The sequence below is a fragment of the Periplaneta americana genome, chromosome 6 (genome assembly GCF_040183065.1).
Source record: "Periplaneta americana isolate PAMFEO1 chromosome 6, P.americana_PAMFEO1_priV1, whole genome shotgun sequence".
In the NCBI taxonomy this organism is placed as follows: Eukaryota; Metazoa; Arthropoda; class Insecta; order Blattodea; family Blattidae; genus Periplaneta; species Periplaneta americana.
In genome coordinates, this window is record NC_091122.1 from 172,319,018 (window position 1) to 172,341,230 (window position 22,213).

The 22,213-nt window shown below is 33.5% G+C and overlaps 1 protein-coding gene across 3 annotated transcripts in view; it reads right to left on the reverse strand.

The window, feature by feature from the left end:
* The window catches only part of shd (cytochrome P450 family 24 subfamily A member shade), a 159,951-nt gene that overhangs the window by 78,054 nt on the left and 59,684 nt on the right, over positions 1-22,213 (reverse strand). Inside the window, exon 1 of one of the 3 annotated variants that reach the window (XM_069829562.1) lies at positions 2,463-2,548. The exons of the other annotated variants lie outside the window; for them this stretch is intronic. Within the exon in view, the coding sequence (XP_069685663.1) occupies positions 2,463-2,467 (5 nt within the window). The 5' untranslated portion in view covers positions 2,468-2,548. Of the gene's footprint in view, positions 1-2,462; positions 2,549-22,213 lie in introns of those variants that run through there. 3 annotated transcript variants of the gene reach the window in all.

Here is a 22,213-nt window from a genome sequence, read left to right on the forward strand (position 1 = left end):
TACAATCATCATTACTATTATTTACATCATAATTTTATCTGTTGACTCTTTTGCTACAAGTAGTTTTAATTTTTATTGCATTATTAATATTAATGTAATATTTTCTAAGTTTTATATTAAGGTTATCTTTATACGTTAAAATTACGTGAATATTATATACAATCATCATTACTATTATTTACATCATAATTTTATCTGTTGACTCTTTTGCTACAAGTAGTTTTAATTTCTATTGCATTATTAATATTAATGTAATATTTTCTAAGTTTTATATTAAGGTTATCTTTTTACGTTAAAATTACGTGAATATTATATACAATCATCATTACTATTATTTACATCATAATTTTATCTGTAGACTCTTTTGCTACAGGTAGTTTTAATGTTTATTGCATTATTAATATTAATGTAATATTTTCTAAGTTTTATATTAAGGTTATCTTTATACGTTAAAATTACGTGAATATTATATACAATCATCATTACTATTATTTACATCATAATTTTATCTGTTGACTCTTTTGCTACAAGTAGTTTTAATTTTTATTGCATTATTAATATTAATGTAATATTTTCTAAGTTTTATATTAAGGTTATCTTTATACGTTAAAATTACGTGAATATTATATACAATCATCATTACTATTATTTACATCATAATTTTATCTGTAGACTCTTTTGCTACAGGTAGTTTTAATTTTTATTGCATTATTAATATTAATGTAATATTTTCTAAGTTTTATATTAAGGTTATCTTTATACGTTAAAATTACGTGAATATTATATACAATCATCATTACTATTATTTACATCATAATTTTATCTGTTGACTCTTTTGCTACAAGTAGTTTTAATTTCTATTGCATTATTAATATTAATGTAATATTTTCTAAGTTTTATATTAAGGTTATCTTTTTACGTTAAAATTACGTGAATATTATATACAATCATCATTACTATTATTTACATCATAATTTTATCTGTAGACTCTTTTGCTACAGGTAGTTTTAATGTTTATTGCATTATTAATATTAATGTAATATTTTCTAAGTTTTATATTAAGGTTATCTTTATACGTTAAAATTACGTGAATATTATATACAATCATCATTACTATTATTTACATCATAATTTTATCTGTTGACTCTTTTGCTACAAGTAGTTTTAATTTTTATTGCATTATTAATATTAATGTAATATTTTCTAAGTTTTATATTAAGGTTATCTTTATACGTTAAAATTACGTGAATATTATATACAATCATCATTACTATTATTTACATCATAATTTTATCTGTAGACTCTTTTGCTACAGGTAGTTTTAATGTTTATTGCATTATTAATATTAATGTAATATTTTCTAAGTTTTATATTAAGGTTATCTTTATACGTTAAAATTACGTGAATATTATATACAATCATCATTACTATTATTTACATCATAATTTTATCTGTTGACTCTTTTGCTACAAGTAGTTTTAATTTTTATTGCATTATTAATATTAATGTAATATTTTCTAAGTTTTATATTAAGGTTATCTTTATACGTTAAAATTACGTGAATATTATATACAATCATCATTACTATTATTTACATCATAATTTTATCTGTTGACTCTTTTGCTACAGGTAGTTTTAATTTTTATTGCATTATTAATATTATTGTTACAGTAATATTTTCTAATTTTTATATTAATATTTATGTTTATACGTTAATGTTACGTGAATAATACATAATATCATCATTACTAGTATTCATATCGCGGATTGTGGCATTTTGTTGACTCTTCTGCTACAAGTACTTTTAATTCTTATTGCATTATTAATATAACGTTACAGTACTGTTTCCTAATTTTTTATATTAACATTTATATATACGTCAATAGGCGAATATTATATTGTATAATAATCGTCACTTTTATTCACGTCACGGAGTATATCTGTTGACGGGCTAAAACTAAATTTAACTCATATTACATTGGTAATATTAATGTGACAATAATGCTTTCTAATGTTAATATTAACATTTATGTTTTAGCATTAATGTTACGTGAATATTATATACAATCATCATTACTATTATTCACATCCTGGTTATATCTGTTGACTGTTCAAATACAAGTAGTTTTCAATCTTATCACATTACTGTATTAATAATATACATGGTATATTAATGTTGACAATTTCAAACCTATTTTAGCTTTGTGTTGTGATATATAAAGATCAAATTCAACGTTATTTTAATTACTCGAAGCTATAATGATCTAATTATTACGAATTTATAACAATACTGTATTGTCACGAAATTCTTTTCAGAATATTGTTATAGTCACATGTAAAATAATTAAAACAAATTAAATACACTCCTACGTAACAAGTGATTGTCACCTTGCAGAGATTTAAGAAAAGTGCTAAACCAATTAAGTAAGGTAATTTGTTGTAATGCGATGTTGTATACATACGTCATTTTGATGACGTCTGCAGACGATCGGATATCCGCAGGTAAACTCGTTGCAGTCCACAAACAACAGCTGAACACCACGATGCAAAACTTGCAAATGTCTGCAATGCTTCGCTACTCCTTGCTATATATTCAGCACTAGTCTCCCCTCTATCTCCCCCCACCCACACCCTTTTGCCATCCCCCGTAACCGACAGCTGAGGTTAATGTCCAGATCAGCTGGTAGCTAAGGTAAATCCATTATTGGCTAAGCGATCTGCAAATGCAGACAAATACTATGCGATGGAAAATCATTGATACTTTTCCCTCTTATTTTTTCCATTATCTTCTGTCTTCTTTTTCTTGTCCGGATTTCCTGGCTCGGAGTTTTTAGATGAAAGAAGCCCCTGTATTTTTTACCTTCTTTCCTGATAAATGTGCGGTAACCAGCACCTGGATGTACCGTACAGACAATCTCGTCGTCTGCAATTTGTTGCCATAGTAACCCAACTCCCAAACTTCTACCCACAAAGTTGGCAATGCTTTTCATTATCCTTACCAGTTTCTTGTATACACGGGCTCTTTTTGCAAGGAAGTAAGCGTTTGTAATAAAAAGCACATCCTGGTAGTAAAAAATCGCAATTCAGATCACGTTTCTTCAGTATAAAAGTGAACTATATCCCTCTACTTATGTCTGAAAGAATTCTTTGGAAAAATAGCCGTTTAGTTTATTGCAAATATTTGTGTGATTATAAATACAGGGTGACTCATGAAAATTTACCGTCCCTTACGGAGCTTATTTCCGAAGACATTCTGACCAAAAATTTTAATATATAAACATTTGTCCTAATTTCAATATTTTCAAATTTACATCAATTTGAAATTGTTAGTAAAAATACCCTTTTTTCCTTAGTTTTAAGGGTAAAGAAATATTACAAATGCAGAATGAACTATTCAGAAGTATCATTTCTTTAATTGGCTAGTGTTCTGAAGCTTCCATCAAATTTATAACAACGTATTATTGAATTTTGTACATAAAAACCGAAATATATTTAATTTATATTCACATAAATATAAAACCAAAAGATCAGACAACATATGCTTGACAGTTCCTAAATGTACTACAACTGTAGCATACAATCACAGTAGCAACTTCGGTCCAAGGCTTCATAACATGATAATAGCTAAATTATTCCCAAACATACAATTTGATAATGCTCCTTAGTTCAATAAATCAATTAAAAAATTGCTGTTAACAGAGAAAATTAGAAGTTCAATTATTGTGATATCTGTGTTTCTTCTTCTTCTTTACATTTAACTCATCATTTAATTAAATGTCTTAATATTATGTGGAATACCCCCGAAGCAAGAGTATGTTACTTACTCTTTCTGGGGGGTACTAGAGTGTTTTATATAACAAAATCAATATGTATCTTTGTTCTGGCAATAAAGTATTATTATTATTATTATTATTATTATTATTATTATTAGTATTATTATTATTAAACCTGTAATTAATCACGTAAAGTATTATCAGAACAACTGGATAAATCATCTTCATCGCATGCATAGAGATAGAATCCCAAAAGTTATGCTCCACTATCGTCCAAACGGGAAGAGATCTCTCGGTCGTCCAAAGAAGCGCTGGATTGAAAATTCAACTGTGAGATCGTAGCAGGCCATTTGGCCTAATACATGAAGGGAAGAAGAAGAAGATTATTATTATTGTTATTGTTTTATTATTATTATTATTATTTAGCGTCGATGGGATTGGTGATAGCGAAATGGTATCTGGCGAGATGAGGTCGAGGATTTGCCATAGATTACCTGACATTTGCCTTACGGTTGGGAAAAATCTCGGAAGAAAGCTTAACCAAATAATCAGCCCAAGTGGGAATCGAAGCCACGCCCGAACGCAACTCTATATTAGCAGGCAAGCGCCTTAGCCGACTGAGCTACACTGGCGGTCTTTAAAAAGTTAATTCTAAATTAAATATAGAAACAGACAGGAAGGTCCATATGGATTGCAGAAGATTGTATTTATTTGACGCAACTTTACAACGCAATATATAGTCCTGAAATGTTTGAATACAATCGATAACAACGCATGATTATTAACAAATTATTTTCAACACTTATAAAATTACGAGATTTGAGTAGAAAAATCACTAAGCAAAGTTTTGAGATGTATACTTTCTTCAATGTATTTAGGTGAGAACGTACAATACAATTTCTTATTCTTTGTATTTTAATAATGATAGCGCATTATGTAGTTGGAAAATAAAACGGATTTTCAGACAAATTTCATACTTCTTTCACAAGAAACTGTGATTCAGACATTTTTTTTCTCTCGAGATATTGAGAAGTATACAAAGTCTGGAACAAAGTGAAACACAAGTATAGAATTCTGCATACGTCGGTGTTATGTAACACTGTTTCCATTATTCGCAAAAATGTTTCTAACTTCATTCTTCATAGACACAAGATAGCTTGACATCATCATCAGATCCAGATCTCGTTGCCTCGAGTACCATAAAAAAGAAAACACACGGTTCGGAGTTGCAGTGCACGTCGTCATTTTCACACATGAGATTCCGCGTCTTGCTGGTCTATAGTTTGAGATTTCCTTCCGATACTTGTCTATAGAGGATTTTACGTTAAGAAATAAGCATTCAGCAAATGGGGCTATTCCATTAAATGACCAGTTACCATAGAAACGCCTACCTACCACATAGCTTGTACAATGTACTAGGCAAGGCTCATAAAACAAATGCTTTTTTCTTAACGTGGAATCATCTATAGCATGATTGTATGTGATAATTAGCAGGTACACTGATTTAACGGAAATTTTATATCCATATATTGATAGTGGGCGACAGAGTCCCTAGCCTCATTTCTTGATGGCAAGAATAAATTTCAAACTCAATCATAACGATTAGTAACATATGATCAGTAATTGAGACTCGTTCAGACATGGTTTCTTGTAAATAGTTCTCTTAATCTATCACAAAATATTTCAATATCCGGTAATTTCATCACTATAGAATTTTGTTATTGTTTAATTTGTAATTTAGTAAATACAAAAATATTCTTTGTTCTTAACTTCTATGATAAAATGTCTAGCTTTCATTAATCAGGTATTCTTGTCGTACTTTAATTTTTATTGTAATTGTAAGTGTAAATTTAATATTAATTGTAATCTTATTGTTCATGTTATAGTTGTAATCCCCTGGTAGAGGGGCAGAGAAGGCCTGACGGCCTTATCTCTACCAGGTTAAATAAATAAATACTAATACAAATACTAATATTACATACAATATAACAAGAACAAAATATTACGATCGTCCAGTTCAAAAGTGCGACAACTCAAAAACTGCCATTTTTTAGTTATTTATACTACTGAAAGCCCCTTTCGGAGCTCTTTCCGATTCAATATTGAGATAGGGTAAACAAGGGTCTGTTGGACAGTCGGGCATGTTGGACACTCTGTACTTTAACGTGTTACCTCGCCACTTGTGGGCACCACATTCTGCTAGAAGTCAATGACGAAAGTAGCTCCACTCGTCATTGACTTCTAGCAGAATGTGGTGCCCACAAGTGGCGAGGTAACACGTTACAGTACAGAGTGTCCAACATGCCCGACTGTCCAACAGACCCTAGTTTACCCTAAGTCATATTTACAACCAAAAAGAAAAGAAAAACGAAATAAACCGCTTTAGAAGTAATTATAACTATGGAGTTTATTAATACATTTCGAAATGTATTAATAATGAACTGGAAGATTGTGATATACTCATCCTGAATACTGACTCATTTCTAAGTGTTGTGGTTATGAACCAGAACTCTGTTCCTTTCTAGGTGATTTATTTGAAAATTTCAATTGAAGATATCTCAAAACTTGTTTTTTTTTTTTTTTTTTTTAGTTGTCGCACTTTTGAACTAGACGATCGATTAGGTCGTATCATAGACAGCTAATGTCGGTCTTTTACATTTGGTGTTTTGTAAGATTTTTAATGATTTTCTTTAATTGGGTAATGCGTTTTACAGGCCGCTATGGTTATCATTAGGACTCTGATTTTTAGGTACTAAAAATCGGGAAAATATTCATTTTTATATGCCAAAAATCGGGAAAATATGTGACAAAAAAGGAAAAATATTTAATTATGTTTCAATTATTTTATGTGAACAAATAGTAATATGCGTTACAAGAGCGGTATGTTGAAGTTTTCATGTTCGAGGAAAAGTTTGAAAAAGCGAAACGTAGTTGAGCTTTTTTAATTTCCGAGAATTGAAAGAAAACATACCGCTCGTGTATCATACATTATTTTGTGCGAAGATCGTTTATTACATACCTGAAAGAGGAATTTCTAATTAGTTGCAATGAAATCTCCATCTTGGTTTCTGTTCAATGACGGCAAATTTGCAAAACAAAAATATCTATCTACAACATTGTTGCTTTAAAATGTTTTCTGTGTTTACTATACTCCAGCAGGCCGTGATATACGTCTGTCTTTTTTTCCCCCAGTCTATGATGAGTCTGGAATCTTGTTGATTTTTTCACGGCTTCCTTAATGTTACTTGCATCAAGAATGCAGTAACTTTAGTGGAGTTGTAGAGTTTGCTTCATTTTTGCAAATATTTAAAAACAATAATTAACAGTGCAATTTAGCTGAAATTGCAATGGTAAGTTTCCAATTTATAATTATTACTATATTGAACGTCTCTAAAAATAATATGTTAAAAGCCTAAAGCAGTAAAATCAATATGTCACTTAAGCGGTAAGAAGAGGGAAATTGTTATGTGTGTTAGGTTGGGAATACTGAATGTGGAATTTTAGGCTTTCCGCGACTTGGTTTTGTGCGGAAACCAAGCAAATACGCACGATCTCGCACAAAACAGTATGCATTACTCACTAGTATAAATTATGCTGTCTCACGAACTGCTGAAGAATTTCAGTACATAATGAGATTCATCCTCAAATTTTCTATCACAAATCACTGACGATTATGTGGAACACTGCCTTGTACTGGAAAAAAGAGCGCCCTGGCCATTGAGAAGCAACATGCACTCCCTAGAGACATGTTTATGATTGGAAACGAAAGCAGAGGCAGCTGATGTTTGTGAAATTATAATTGCTTCCCGAATTATCGTTATGATAACTTACAAGGCATTCCTAAATGACACATCAATGTTTATGTGTGTTAGTTACAGTATGATTGTTTAGTAGTGACAGTTCATATTGCTTGTGGTGAAAGAGCAGACTGCAGTTCCACAGATCCACAAATAGGCAATTCCGAGAAACAGTTGCCAACTGTCACGTCTAAGCAACTGCACTGAACATTCGGGTGATGGTTAATCTGAAATGGGGCTTTTGTCGAAAACTATTTGATTAAAACTTAATTTTTAGGTGTTTTATGTGAATATTTAAAATATGTATTAACACTTAAAAAAAATTCAAAATATGTGTTTTTACGTGAAATAAAATTTAAAATATATGCTCAGGTGACCTTGTCCGAATCTTAAAACACAATTACGAGTTTCTATTGCAGCGTAAGTAAAATATTTATTTACCTAAGAATCCTAGCCCTAGTTATTATTGTGTATTGTGAGCATGTGACAGGCGTCAATTTTTAATACAAAAAATACAAAATGGAGGTGGTAGAGTTTGATATTAGATTCCTTCTAAAGCACTACTGGAAACAAGATCATAAAACTGTTGCAGCGGGTCAAGAAATATGTGAAGTCGAGGGTGAAAGTGTCGTTAGTGAGCGTGCAGCACAACGATCTTTTTGTACTGTGTTTCAATAATAATAAATGGAGATATTAAAGATTTACATCGTTCTAACCGCACGATACCTCCATTCTGGTTGGATGATCGTCCACTTTTGCTTCGGCATGTGAACGTGAAGCCAGCAGCCGGCTGGTTGGTCTGGGCCCTTCAAGGGCTGTGGCGCCACGGATTATTATTATTATTACTATTATTATTATTATTATTATTATTATTATTATTATTAGCACGTATGGGCGAATCCAGAAATGCATATAGAGTGTTAGTTGGGAGTTCGGAGGGAAAAAGACCTTTAGGGAGGCCGAGACGTAGATGGGAGGACAATATTAAAATGGATTTGTGGGAGGTGGGATATTATGATAGAGACTAAATTAATCTTGCTCAGGATAGGGTCCAATGGTGGGCTTATGTGAGGGCGGCAATGAACCTCCGGGTTCCTTAAAAGCCAGTAAGTAAGTATTATTATTATCATTATTATTATTATTATTATTATTATTATTATTATTATTAGCACGTATGGGCGAATCCAGAAATGCATATAGAGTGTTAGTTGGGAGTTCGGAGGGAAAAAGACCTTTAGGGAGGCCGAGACGTAGATGGGAGGACAATATTAAAATGGATTTGAGGGAGGTGGGATATTATGATAGAGACTGAATTAATCTTGCTCAGGATAGGGTCCAATGGTGGGCTTATGTGAGGGCGGCAATGAATCTCCGGGTTCCTTAAAAGCCAGTGAGTAAGTATTATTATTATTATCATTATTATTATTATTATTATTATTATTATTATTACTACTACTATTGTGTATTGTGAGCAAGTGGCAGGCGTCAATTTTTAATACAAAAAAATACAAAATGGAGGTGGTAGAGTTTGATATTAGATTCCTTCTAAACCACTACTGGAAACAAGATCATAAAACTGCTGCAGTGGCTCAAGAAATATGTGATGTCGAGGGTGAAAGTGTCGTCAGTGAGCGTGCAGCACACGATACCTCCATTCTGGTTGGATGATCGTCCACTTTTGCTTCGGCATGTGAACGTGAGGCCAGCAGCCGGCTGGTTGGTCTGGGCACTTCAAGGGCTGTGGCGCCACGGATTATTATTATTATTATTATCATTATTATTATTATTATTATTATTATTATTATTATTATTATTATTATTATTATTATTATTATTGCGTATTGTGAGCAAATGACAGGCGTCAATTTTTAATACAAAAAATATAAAATGGAGGTGGTAGAGTTTGATGTTAGATTACTTCTAAAGCATTACTGAAGACAAGATCATAAAAGTGCTGCAGCGGCTCAAGAAATATCTGAAGTCGAGGGTGAAAGTGTCGTCAGTGAGCGTGAACTGTATTTCAATAATAGATAAGGAGATATTAAAGATTTATAACGTCTGGAAGACGTCAGGTAAGGAAAATCGAGAATGTACGCATAGTTTTGGAAGAAAATCCACAAAAAAGTACTCGTACGTTGTTAGAAGAAGATAATAATATATCACCACAATAAGATGCTTAGAAAAATCATACCTGTACAGAAGTTGTAGTTCATAAATTGACACCTGATCAGGCTCAACGTAGAGTGGATATCCGTCGTCAGGTTATCGCTAATCTGACAGTTGATAGATTTATCAGGGGAATTGTCACATGTGATGAAAAATGCGTATATTACCGCAACCTTGACGCCTAAGAACAGTAGCTCGATCCCCGTCACCCTGGCAAAGTCGTCGTTAAACAAAATCGATTCGGATCAAAGTAATGTGTGTCTGGTGTAATTTCCAAGATGTTTTTTAAAGAAAATGATACCCGGTAATAATAATAATAATAATAATAATAATAATAATAATAATTATAATGTTTTATTTTCGCTGGCCATAAGGCCTTCTCTTCCACTCAACCAGCCTTAATCAATACAATACATATTTAAATTACGAATTTTTACACTACACTTAAAAGGTTCTCCAGCAATATTCTTCAGTTAAGTTAACGACTAATAGACTACATATTTATTTAAATTTAGATAAACCTATAAGGTAAAGTAGTAACTTAATTTATGAGCTAATTTAATTCAATCAATTATAATTAATTTGTGGTTTGAGATAGCTAGTAAAATGATGAAAATTAATTTAATATAAGCTTACTAGAACTGTGTTACAGGGAGAAAGAAAAAAAAATATATATACGTCAATCTAAAATATATTTATATAAAGAAAATATTAATGTAATTGCCATTAGAGGTTTTGTAAGTCTATTTAGAGAAATTAATGATAATAATAGGAATGGACAGGTGTTAGTTTCATTATAATATGTAATAAATATCAATCAGCAATTAATTTGTTAAGTAAGAATTTATGTAATTTTGACCTAAATGAAGTTATTGTCCAACAACCCCTTACATCACTCGGTAGCGAGTTCCAATTTCTAGCAACTGAAACTGTATAGGATGAAGAATATAAAGATGTCTTGTGGTAGGGTATAATGAGTAAATTGTTCTGATGAGATCTTGTACTTAGCTGATGATATGCGGATAAATTTTGAAAACGAGAAGCAGAATTTGAAATAAGAGAACAAGAGAATGCAGGGCTCGTCGATCGCTTAGCCTTAGCCAAGACAGAGTTTGGAAAGACGGGGAAACATGATCATACTTACGAATATTACAAATATAACAGACGCACGCATTATGCACACGTTGTAGCCTGCTGCTCAAATTTGCATTTAGGTTACTTAATATAATATCGCAGTAGTAGAAGTGTGGCATCACGAGTGTTTGTACAAGGATTAATTTTAATTTATCAGGAAGAAAGTGCTTCAGTCGCTTTAATGAGTGAATAATAGAAAATATTTTTTTGGAAGTGTGATTCACTTGTTCATTCCATTCCAGGTGACAATCCATATAAATGCCAAGGTTCTTCACAGTCGAGCTGTATGGAATAGTAGTATTATTTACAATTATCGGTGGCAAATTTTGTTTGTCACACTTCGATCTTTGATGTCCTATTAAGACAGCCTGCGATTTACTTGCATTTAGATTAAGTCCGTGCGTTTTCGACCATATGGATATAGAATTCAAGTCATCGTTAACGGTAGACTATTAGTTAATCGAAACAGAATTCTCTTACAAGACAATGCGAGTTTCCACACCTCTCGAACATACTTACTTACTTACTTACAAATGGCTTTTAAGAAACCCGGAGGTTCATTGCCGCCCTCACATAAGCCCGCCATCGGTCCCTATCCTGTGCAAGATTAATCCACTTTCTATCATCATATCCCATTTTAATATTATCCTCCCATCTATGTCTCAGCCTCCCCAAAGGTATTTTTCCCTCCGCCATATTTCTAAATATAGGCATTCATTATGCGATTTGTATTTTTATGCTCGACCATGCTGAAATGTAGTAATTATACACCTGGTAGCAGTCCTTTAATGCATGTCATTAAAGTACACCTATTCATTAAAGTTCAGGTTTTCGATTATTCTCGGATATGCAATCGAAAGACAACTAGCAAAACGTCACGCAGGCTGGAAATCCAATACTGTCGCAGAAGGTTATGTTCTGTTACTATAATAATTAGCGTTAATTGTAAATAATATTCAAATAAATTCAATTTGTCATCTCGTTTTTCAATGTCGAATTCAAGTTTAACGTTTAGCTTACTCTCTAGGTTATATCAAGGTCGTCGACATTCGTTGCCCGGAAGAAATCAATACTGTCGCGTCTGCGCACATCTCACAATTTACGAGATTGCACAAGGTCAGTTCGCTCCCCAGTCACATAAGAATTACATGAATACTTATGAATAACTTCAAGTTAGAAATATGATCGAGCATAAAAAGTCGTATGAAACTTGCCTATAATGGTAATTAAAACGCTCGTATGAAAATTATGAAACTCCCTTGCTCTCGTTTCATAAACATCCTCGCGTCTTAATTACTATCATTATAGGCTCGTTGCATAATGTACTATTATAGTATGGGTAAGCCTGGAACATTTTCTAGAAAGAGTTCACACAGTTGACTTCATGTGAATGAGTTCGCAAGGTATTCTGAACAAATGTCAATTTCGTTTTGAAAAGGGATTTTAATATATATTACGTTTGTTCGGATAAAATTTCTGTTCATTTCAAGGACAATACTAAAATTTTTACAGTAATTTATTATCATAACACACTGCTCTCTTAAATTGACTGAGCATATACAGCCATACTGTAAATATCTATTCATTTGAGAAAAATTCGTTCCGGCACCGAGAATCGAACCCGGGACCTCTCAGCTCTGCGCGTTGAACATATCGGGAAGTAAATAATTGGCTTTTGCAAAACACGTTATGATTTCTTTTTTCATAATAATAATAACCCGTGGCGCTACAGCCTGTGAAAGGCCTAGACCGACCAGCCGGCTGCTGGCCTCACATGCCGAAGCAGAGGTGGACGATCATGCAACCAGAATGGAGGTATCGTGTGGTTAGCACGATGATCCCCCCAGCCGTTATAGCTGGTATTCGCAACCGGATTTCGCTACCTATCGTAGCTCCCCAAGTGCAACACGATGCTGGGTGGGCACCGGTCCCATACACTGGCCGAAATTTCATGAGAAAATTTCTTCGCCCATGAGGATTCGAACCAGCGCGCATTCCGTAACGCGAGTCCTAGGCAGGATGCCTTAGACCGCGACGCCACGGCGCGGGACTCTTTTTTCATACAATACAATATTTATCTCTAAAAGGAAGCAAAAACGAACAAAATTGTATTAAACTTTTTTGATTGGGGTATCTCAAAGAATAACCTACTGAAATTAATGATGTTACTTACGGTTTACCCTGTATATAAGAAACAAACAAACTATAAGAATAATATGAGGTAATTCAGGGACATCATTTTATTTTTACTTCAATTTTTATTGTACCTGAGTTTTTGAATGTACTTCACTCCCACCCCTTCAACCGTCTTCCACACAGATCCAAGACCGCATATACAGTCTTAGTAGCCACAGTACGTTCCAAAAATATGTTCGCATTTTCCAGTGACGAAAGAGCTTTCAATATTGAATCATTTTCGCACAGATACTGTCGTCCATTTGCCTACGTCGTATCCCGGTTTCCCCCACCAGCTTTTATTCGCCAGCTAGTGGCTGGGCTATCTTAGCTCTTTTCTGAGAACATTAATTTCTGTTAGGAATTGGACGTCTACGTAATATTATACAACTGTTTAAAATAACTTAAATAAAAGGGTCTCGTTAAGTAATTAACTGTCACGTGATATCCCTCCTTTCTACGACCCTACGACATAACCACTTGGACGGACAGTAGATAGTATGTATGAGTAATTTTATCTTTTCGGATCAGGCAGAAGTGAAGATTGAATTTACAGTACGTAAGGTACTCTTTTATAGAGTAGGTACAGAATTATTTCAACATGAGTTACTAGTACGAAGAACTGGTAATTGGAATTAAGCACAATATGCTATAGTGCGATAATATGCACATTAGAACTGAAGCCTGTATCGAAATGTGTTTAATATCCATATTATGATTATTTTTCAATTTAACTTCATTCCCTATATTGTACTCTAATGTGTTGTAGACAGTATAATATACACTGCATAATGAATACGTCCACATGAACAGCTCAGTTCGTGAGTAAAAACACTCATTGTTAATACTGTACTGTATTTTGATTAAACAAAAACCTAATGAAAATGATTAAACTCAAAAGCGCAATATTTCCTAGTTTACATAAATGGATGAACTACTTTTCTTCCCTCCTATACCTAGTAAAGTGATTTGTTTGTATATTACGTCAGTAACATCGAACTCCAGTCGTGGAAGGGGATAGCAAACGGCGTTGATCCAGAGGTATAGGCAAGTTAATATTAAAAATGTTAGTAAAAATAAAATGATGTCCCTGTATTTTTATAGCAGTGTAAATATTTTTAATTAAGCTAATTTATTTTATGTGTAGAATACTTGCACTTACGTTGTATTCAATCTATTTAAATGTTTTCATTATTTTATTATACACTCCACATATTTGAATGGTGAATTTCCAAAACGACTTAAGTCCACATTTTGGGGGTTTTGAGTTGAGAGCATGATTATGTTACTGTGTGCAAGGAGCATCGTTTAGTAGCAGAACTTTGTATAGTTTTTCTTAGCAGTAGAATGTTTGGTTAAGGGGTAAAAAGACTTTAGTCCTGGACTTAAGTTGTTTTGCCTGTCGAGTATTAAACAAACTTACATAATATGTAATTTTAATCATACAATCGGCTGACAAACAAAATGTTTTTTGTCTGTTGTTATTGGTAATACTTTATTTGAGAAAATTTATTACGTTTGAAGAACAGAGCATGCAAATGAAAAACAATATACTCAGTAATCGTGCTAAACTTGTAGCTGAAGTATTGCAAAATGGAGCCAAGTTAAGCATCGAGGATTTTCTTGCTGTCACATTTGACTACATGAAAAATGTATGGTTGTCTAAACAACAGTTCAGGATATGTACTACTATCGCCAGCTTACCGTCCCAGCTTTGTCTGTGCACAACATGAAAACTAGCGAAATGTCCTTTTGTGTCTACCATGAGGGACAGGCCAAGAAAAGTCTTAATAAGGTATGTAATTTTCTCTGCACACTACTTCAATAACTGTGTCCCATCCAGTAGATTAAAGAACTGTGGTTGTTTTGCAGACAGTTGTCCGGGGCAAAATAAGAACAACACACTAACCAAATTCTTAATGGCAATAAGTGCTCAGAAACGTTTCTTCAACATCATACTTTTCTCCATCAGAGGTCTGTGCTCTTGTGATTAACAAATTGTTCAAAATAACGTTGTTCAACAATTGCAATAAGGTTATTTTAGTTAAAGATGTTTATGTGTCGGTAACCTAATAATTATGATGCAGGATTGAAGTTAATTTGCAGAACAACTTAAGTCCTGAAGATAATTAAATAGATAGAAGAGTACAAAAGTATGAATTTTTATACTAAAACTATTTCTCTTACATATTAGTACATTATGCAACGAGCCTATAATGGTAGCAATTAAGACGCAAGTATGATTGTTTATGAAACGAGCGCAAGCAAGTTTCATAATTTTCATACGAGCGTCTTAATTACCATTATAGGCAAGTTTCATACGACTTTTTATGCTCGACCATATTTCTAACTTGAAAGTATTCAAAATTATGGTTATGTGCGAACTGACCTGAATTGTGAGATGTGCGCATACGCGAAAGTATTGATTTTTTCCGAGGCCGAATTTCATTGACCTTGGCACAGAATAAGATGAACATTACTCTGATATAACCTGAAAATTGATTTAGAATTGAAAAACGAGATGACAAATTGAATTTATTTGAATATTATTTACAATTAACTCTAATTATTATAGTAACAGAACATAAACTTCTGCGACAGTATCGGATTTCCAGCCTCCGTGACTTTTCGCTAATTCTCTTTCGATTGCATATCCGAGAATAATTGATACTTGCGGTTTTATAACGGTACAAAGCTGACTTGTCATTGGCTGAACACCTGTAAGCTGACTTGTCATTGGTTGAACACCTGTACTTTAATGAGTAGGTGTACTTTAATGACATGCCTTAAGGGACTGCTACCAGGTGTATAATTACTACATTTCGGCATGATCGAGCATAAAAAAAAATTATATTGTAACAATATATGATTCAGCGAGGTCAAAAACAGTTTTCTTTAATTTTCTCAAAACTACTTCTAAGGATGAAAGAGTAATGGAACGGAGAAAAATTCTCTCCGGCGCCGGGATTTGAACCCGGGTTTTCAGCTCTACGTGCTGATGCTTTATCCACTAAGCCACACCGGATACAACCCCGACGTCGGACAGAATCGTCTCTGATTGAGTTCCAACTCTTGGGTTCCCTCTAGTGGCCGCCCTCTGCACTACGTCATAGATGTCTATGAACATAGGACCGAAGTCCACACATGTGCTGAGGTGCACTCGTTATGAGTGACTAGTTGGCCGGGATCCGACGGAATAAGCGCCATCTTAAATGACTTCGTGATTTACGCATATCATATATTATTTCTTATATATATTTCTTCATATATTCAATTTCTTTCATCGTATGATGACGCAGAATATCTGCATGGAAATATCATATGTACTTCGGTACATTGAAATAATATACTTCTAAGGACTTAAGTCGTTTTGCAAATTCACCATTCATTTATATTGTATTTTGACCATACCTGTATACTCATGCCCATGATAATAAATTCGAATTGATTGATTGATTGATTGATTGATTGATTGATTGATTGATTGATTGATTGTCAAAAAAATCCGAAAAATAGTTAAGCAGAAATAGCTGTACAAACACAGACAGACGGTATGCCCAGCCACTTTCGCGGAATCAGCACGCTGAAAAGTAGTTCCGCGAAATTTCTAACTTGATTTTCTGGAGCATCAAAAAACTTCCTCTAATGATAAAACACAAAAGCTGCGACACATGGTCTCGTCTATTAACACAATATAGAACAGCGTCTCCCAATTCTCAGCGTAATCCGATAGGAGTACTATTGCTGCACTGCGTTAATTGCGGATTGCAGATAGCTGCTGGTGTGGGTGGAACTGTGGAGGCGGAAGTTGGCTCTCGACAAGACAGACACAGCTGCGCCCTTTGTGCTGTTTCTCATTGCTCTTGACCTTGGTGCTCCGAGAGAGCGTCAACAATACAGGGGAAGTTCCAGCGAGCAAGTTCACGTAGGCCTAGGCTATATCTCGGGTGGGCGCTGCTGTTTACAATACAGGTCAGGGAGATTACAAGACTGTCGCGCACCGCTGAAAGAATTCGCCGGCCCTGGTGCACGAGGTCGCTAAGGAGCGCAAACTTGACGGCCTGTAGAATCCACGGTTATGAGTTCGTATCCCACCAAGGGCACTGATATCATCCTCGATAGTCTATCGTCAAGATGCAAGGTTCCCGGTTTGAAATCCGGCCGAGAAAAAAAAAAGTGTAGCGTTGTTTTCTTCTGAAAGGGGAAAAAAGTTGGGAGAGTCGTGAAGTATTGACGGCGATTGGAAGAACTCACCTGTAATAAATTCTTCCGGTCTTAATTGGGCTATTAGCTTTAACTCAATCAGGATAGATAGATAGATAGATAGACAGACTAGATAGATAGGCAGGCAGGCAGGCAGGCAGACAGACAGACTAGATAGATAGATAGATATGCAGGCAGATAGATAGATAGATAGATAGATAGATAGATAGATAGATAGATAGATAGATAGATAGATAGATAGATAGATAGATAGATATGCAGACAGACAGACAGATAGATAGATAGATAGATAGATAGATAGGTAGGTAGGCAGGCAGACAGACAGACAGACAGACAGACAGACAGATAGATAGATAGATAGATAGATAGATAGATAGATAGGCAGGCAGGCAGGCAGGCAGACAGACAGATAGATAGATAGATAGAATTTATTGAATATCATTACAGTCAGTAAGCACAAATACGTGCAATCGACAAAGTCAATAGGATACATACAATAAAATATAAAATAAACAAGCAGAGGGCAGAAAAGACGAAAAAATCGTATCAAAAACACTAAACAATGTTAACATTACCAAACTCAATAATGTCATAAAAAGGTTTGGTCATCAATGAATCAGAGGTAAATCTGCTAAAAGACCTCCTTTCCAGACTGAAAACATAAGAAATTTATTTGCAATTTTTTAAGACATGATAAAATATTTATTGTTTTGGTTGGTCTACCCAAATAAATACGTTTATAAAAATGAGTAAATTAATAAATAGATAAAATTACCGCAATAAATTTTCCAAGTCACTCACTCAAAATAAATATATGAAAAATTGGTGTCGCTCAAAAGGCGTTCCCCGATTTAATAAATAATAAAATCAAATAAATTTAATAGTTATTAATTTATTATAAACGCCTAAAAGTCCTAAAATGAAGTTTATAAAGTCCAAAATCGCTTTTTTTTACCTTAAAATCCATTCCCTAAATAACTCAGGTCGCATTTGCACAGAATCTTAATAATCACAACGTCCAGCGCCTCGTGATGTTCATTACAGCAATCGGCCTCGGTAGCGTAGTTGGTATAGCGCTGGCCTTCTATGTTCGAGGTTGTGCGTTCGATCCCGATCCAGGTAGACGACATTTAAGTGTGTTTAAATTAGTTTTGTGGGATTTAATGGATTAATCGAACAATTTCTGTTGTAAGATTAATCGATCAAAAATATTTAATCGAATAATCGAGTCGGTTAAAATTAATCGGTTGTAGTTGATATTAATTATTATTTTGTTAATACAAACTCTTACTAAAATTCCGGAAATATTTCTCTCTCGGAAATTGCTTACTTAAAAGCACAATAGTATTGTTATTTTCTAACTGTAAACCAGGTAGCGTAGAAAAATCTTTGCACAAACACTTAAGAAAGAGGTGGAGATATGAGGACAGTGACCTAGTCTACCTCTATTGAAAGTTGAAACACAATGCTAAACCCTTATTAAGTGTTATGGTTTTCCAAGAAAACTTCCACCTTGTTGTCAGCTCATCTTCATAGCATATGAAATACATACTTTTCTAGGATTCGTCCCCCTCATCCCTTATAAAATAGCCATATCTACAATGTGTGCAAATGAAACCTTCTTCTCTTTCTAAAATCTGGTAATTCGATTACAATAGGGACCAGTCTTCTGTTTCGACCGTTGTACTTTTGCAGTTTCTGTACTGAGTTTGTATATGAATGTTATGTGTTTAGTTTGATAAAGAAAAAAAAATCAGTTTTCTGTGGTTTGTGAAAATTGTAAACTCCATTCTGTCGTATGAGAATTTTAGAGGTAAACTCGGTAGTGCGGCACTTAATTCTGAGCATGTGAATGCACTCACATGTTTAAAATCATGGATGAAGCAGTATTAACTAGGTGAGTCTTCAAACTTCTTGTTATTTATGGTTGTCTCCAAAATTCCCGGAGAAATTGACACAGTAAATTATAAGCCTCACAATAAATATGTTGGTAAGTAATTAAAATAGTGGTTTTATAATATAACGATACAATATATACAGACTGTATACAACATTTAATACTTATGCTTATCACCAAACGCAAGTTAAATTTAATAATAATTGTGTATTACAGTATAATCGATTAATAATAATAATAATAATAATAATAATAATAATAATAATAATAATAATAATGATTTATTTTAGCTGGCAGAGTTAAGGCCGTAAGGCCTTCTCTTCCACTCAACCAGCAAAAAGTGTATATACATATGCATGAACTTACAAAGAATTCAACAATTTGATTTAGATGAGAGTTAGTCTACATGTATACAAGAGTTATTTACGAATTAAACAACAAAATACTATGAACTATTAATTAAACACTGAAATAAACTGTGTAGCAGAATTAAACTAAAATACATAGAATGTTAATATATTTCAAATGATATTAGATAATAGAAAGAGATTATTATGAGACAATTTTGAAAATACAGCACAATCAGGATGATGTCTAAAGAAAAAAGTAACAGTGTAGTCAGTGATAGTTTAAATCAGTATGATTGGAGTGAAATGCTAAAAAGGTTATCTTTTAAGCTGTTCTTAAAGGTGTTTGTTGTCTTGCAGCCCCTAATACTTTGTGGCAAGGAATTCCATTGACGCGAGGTGGATATTGTAAAGGATGAGGAATAACAAGATGTTCTATGAAGAGGTATATTTAGCGTGCCACAGATAAGTAATCTGGTATTTACGTCGTGGTTAGAGTGTAGATAAGAGAAACGAGACGAAAGGTAATTTGGTGTTGAGGTGTGCAGAATTCGAAAGAGTAAAGACAAAGAGTGTAAAGTTCTGCGTTCTTTAAGTCGGAGCCACGAGAGACTTGCGAAGGACGGTGATATGTGATCATATCGTCGGATGTTGCACACGTATCTGACGCACATATTCTGAGCTCGCTGTAACTTGACTGACAATTCAGAATTTAGGTCACTTAACAAAACGTCACAATAATCGAAGTGCGGCATTACTAGGGTTTGTACTAGGGTAAGTTTTAGTTGCTGGGGCAAGAAGTTTCTCAAGCGACTCAAAGAGTGAATGGAGGATTAAATCGATTAAATTCAAATAGTTAATCGATTAAATATTTCGATCGATCAAAGCACTAGTTTAAATGCGACAGGCTCATGTCAGTAGATTTACTGGCATGTAAAAGAACTGCGGGACAAAATTCCGGCACATCCAGCAACGCTGATTATAACCTCTGCAGTTGCGAGCGTCGTTAAGTAAGCCATATATTATTTTTTCCATTACAGAACAATTCTCTGAGAAATTGACACAATAAATTATATTATTATTATATTATTATTATTATTATTATTATTATTATTATTATTATTATTATTATTATTATTATTAAATATCCGCGGAAAAGAACCCTAATTCAGGGTTTTAGTTTTTGTTATACTGTATACTACTTATCTATACTACTAATTTTTACACAGATAATGGTGAAATATGTGTCTACAGTCTTTTGAACATAAATTTTAGCAAGTCTATAAATTGTTTGTAGCAACAAGGTGTTTTGATTACTTCACATAGTGGAGTCCTGTGAAGGAATCAAAAAACCTTTTTGCTACATACAATTACTTCACAATAAATTATAAGTCTCTTAATAAATGTTAGTAAATAATTAAAATAGTTGCTTTGTAATATAATTATACAATATATATACAGGTATACAACATTTAATACTTAAGTTTATCATCGAACACAAGTTAAATTTGACAATAATTGTGTATTACAGTATAATCGATTAATCGATTTCATTCAAATAGTTAATCGATTAAATATTTCGATCGATCAACAGCACTAGTTTAAATGCCACAGGCTCATGTTAGTAGAATTACTGGCATGTAAAAGAACTCTTGCGGGACAAAATTCCGGCACACCGGCGACGCTGATTAGAACCTCTGCAGTTGCGAGCGTCGTTAAGTAAACCATATACAGTATATTTTTTTCCATTACAGAACAATTCCCTCAGAAATTGACACAATAAATTATATTATTATTATTATTATTATTATTATTATTATTATTATTATTATTATTAAATATCCGCGGTAAAGAACCCTAATTCACCAAGCGGTATGCTAGGGTTTTAGTTTTTGTTATACTGTATACTACTTATCTATACTACTAATTTTTACACAGATAATGGTGAAATATGTGTCTACAGTCTTTTGAACATAAATTTTAGCAAGTCTATAAATTGTTTGTAGCAACAAGGTTTTTTGATTGCTTCACATAGTGGAGTCCTGTGCAGTAATCAAAAAACCTTGTTGCTACATACAATTACTTCACAATAAATTATAAGTCTCTTAATAAATATGTTAGTAAAAAGGTAAAGGTAAAGGTATCCCCGTAACATGCCATGAAGGCACTTGGGGGGCATGGAGGTAGAGCCCCATGCTTTCCATGACCTCGGCACTAGAATGAGATGGTGTGGTCGGCACCACGCTCTGACCGCCTTTTACCCCCGGGAAAGACCCGGTACTCAATTTTATAGGAGGCTGAGTGAACCTCGGGGCCGTTCTGAAAGTTTGGCAACGAGAAAAAATCCTGTCACCACCTGGGATCGAACCCCGGACCAAGTAATTAAAATAGTTGTTTTGTAATATAACTATACAATATATATAGATATACAACATTTAATACTTAAGTTTATTATCGAACACAAGTTAAATTTGACAATAATTGTGTATTACAGTATAATCGACTAATCGATTAAATTCAAACAGTTAATCGATTAAATATTTTGATCGATCAACAGCACTAGTTTAAATGCGACAAGCTCATGTCAGTAGAATTACTGGCATGTAAAAGAACTCCTGCGGGACAAAATTTCGGCACACCGGCGACGCTGATATAACCTCTGCAGTAGCGAGCGCCGTTAAGTAAACCATTTTTTTTCCA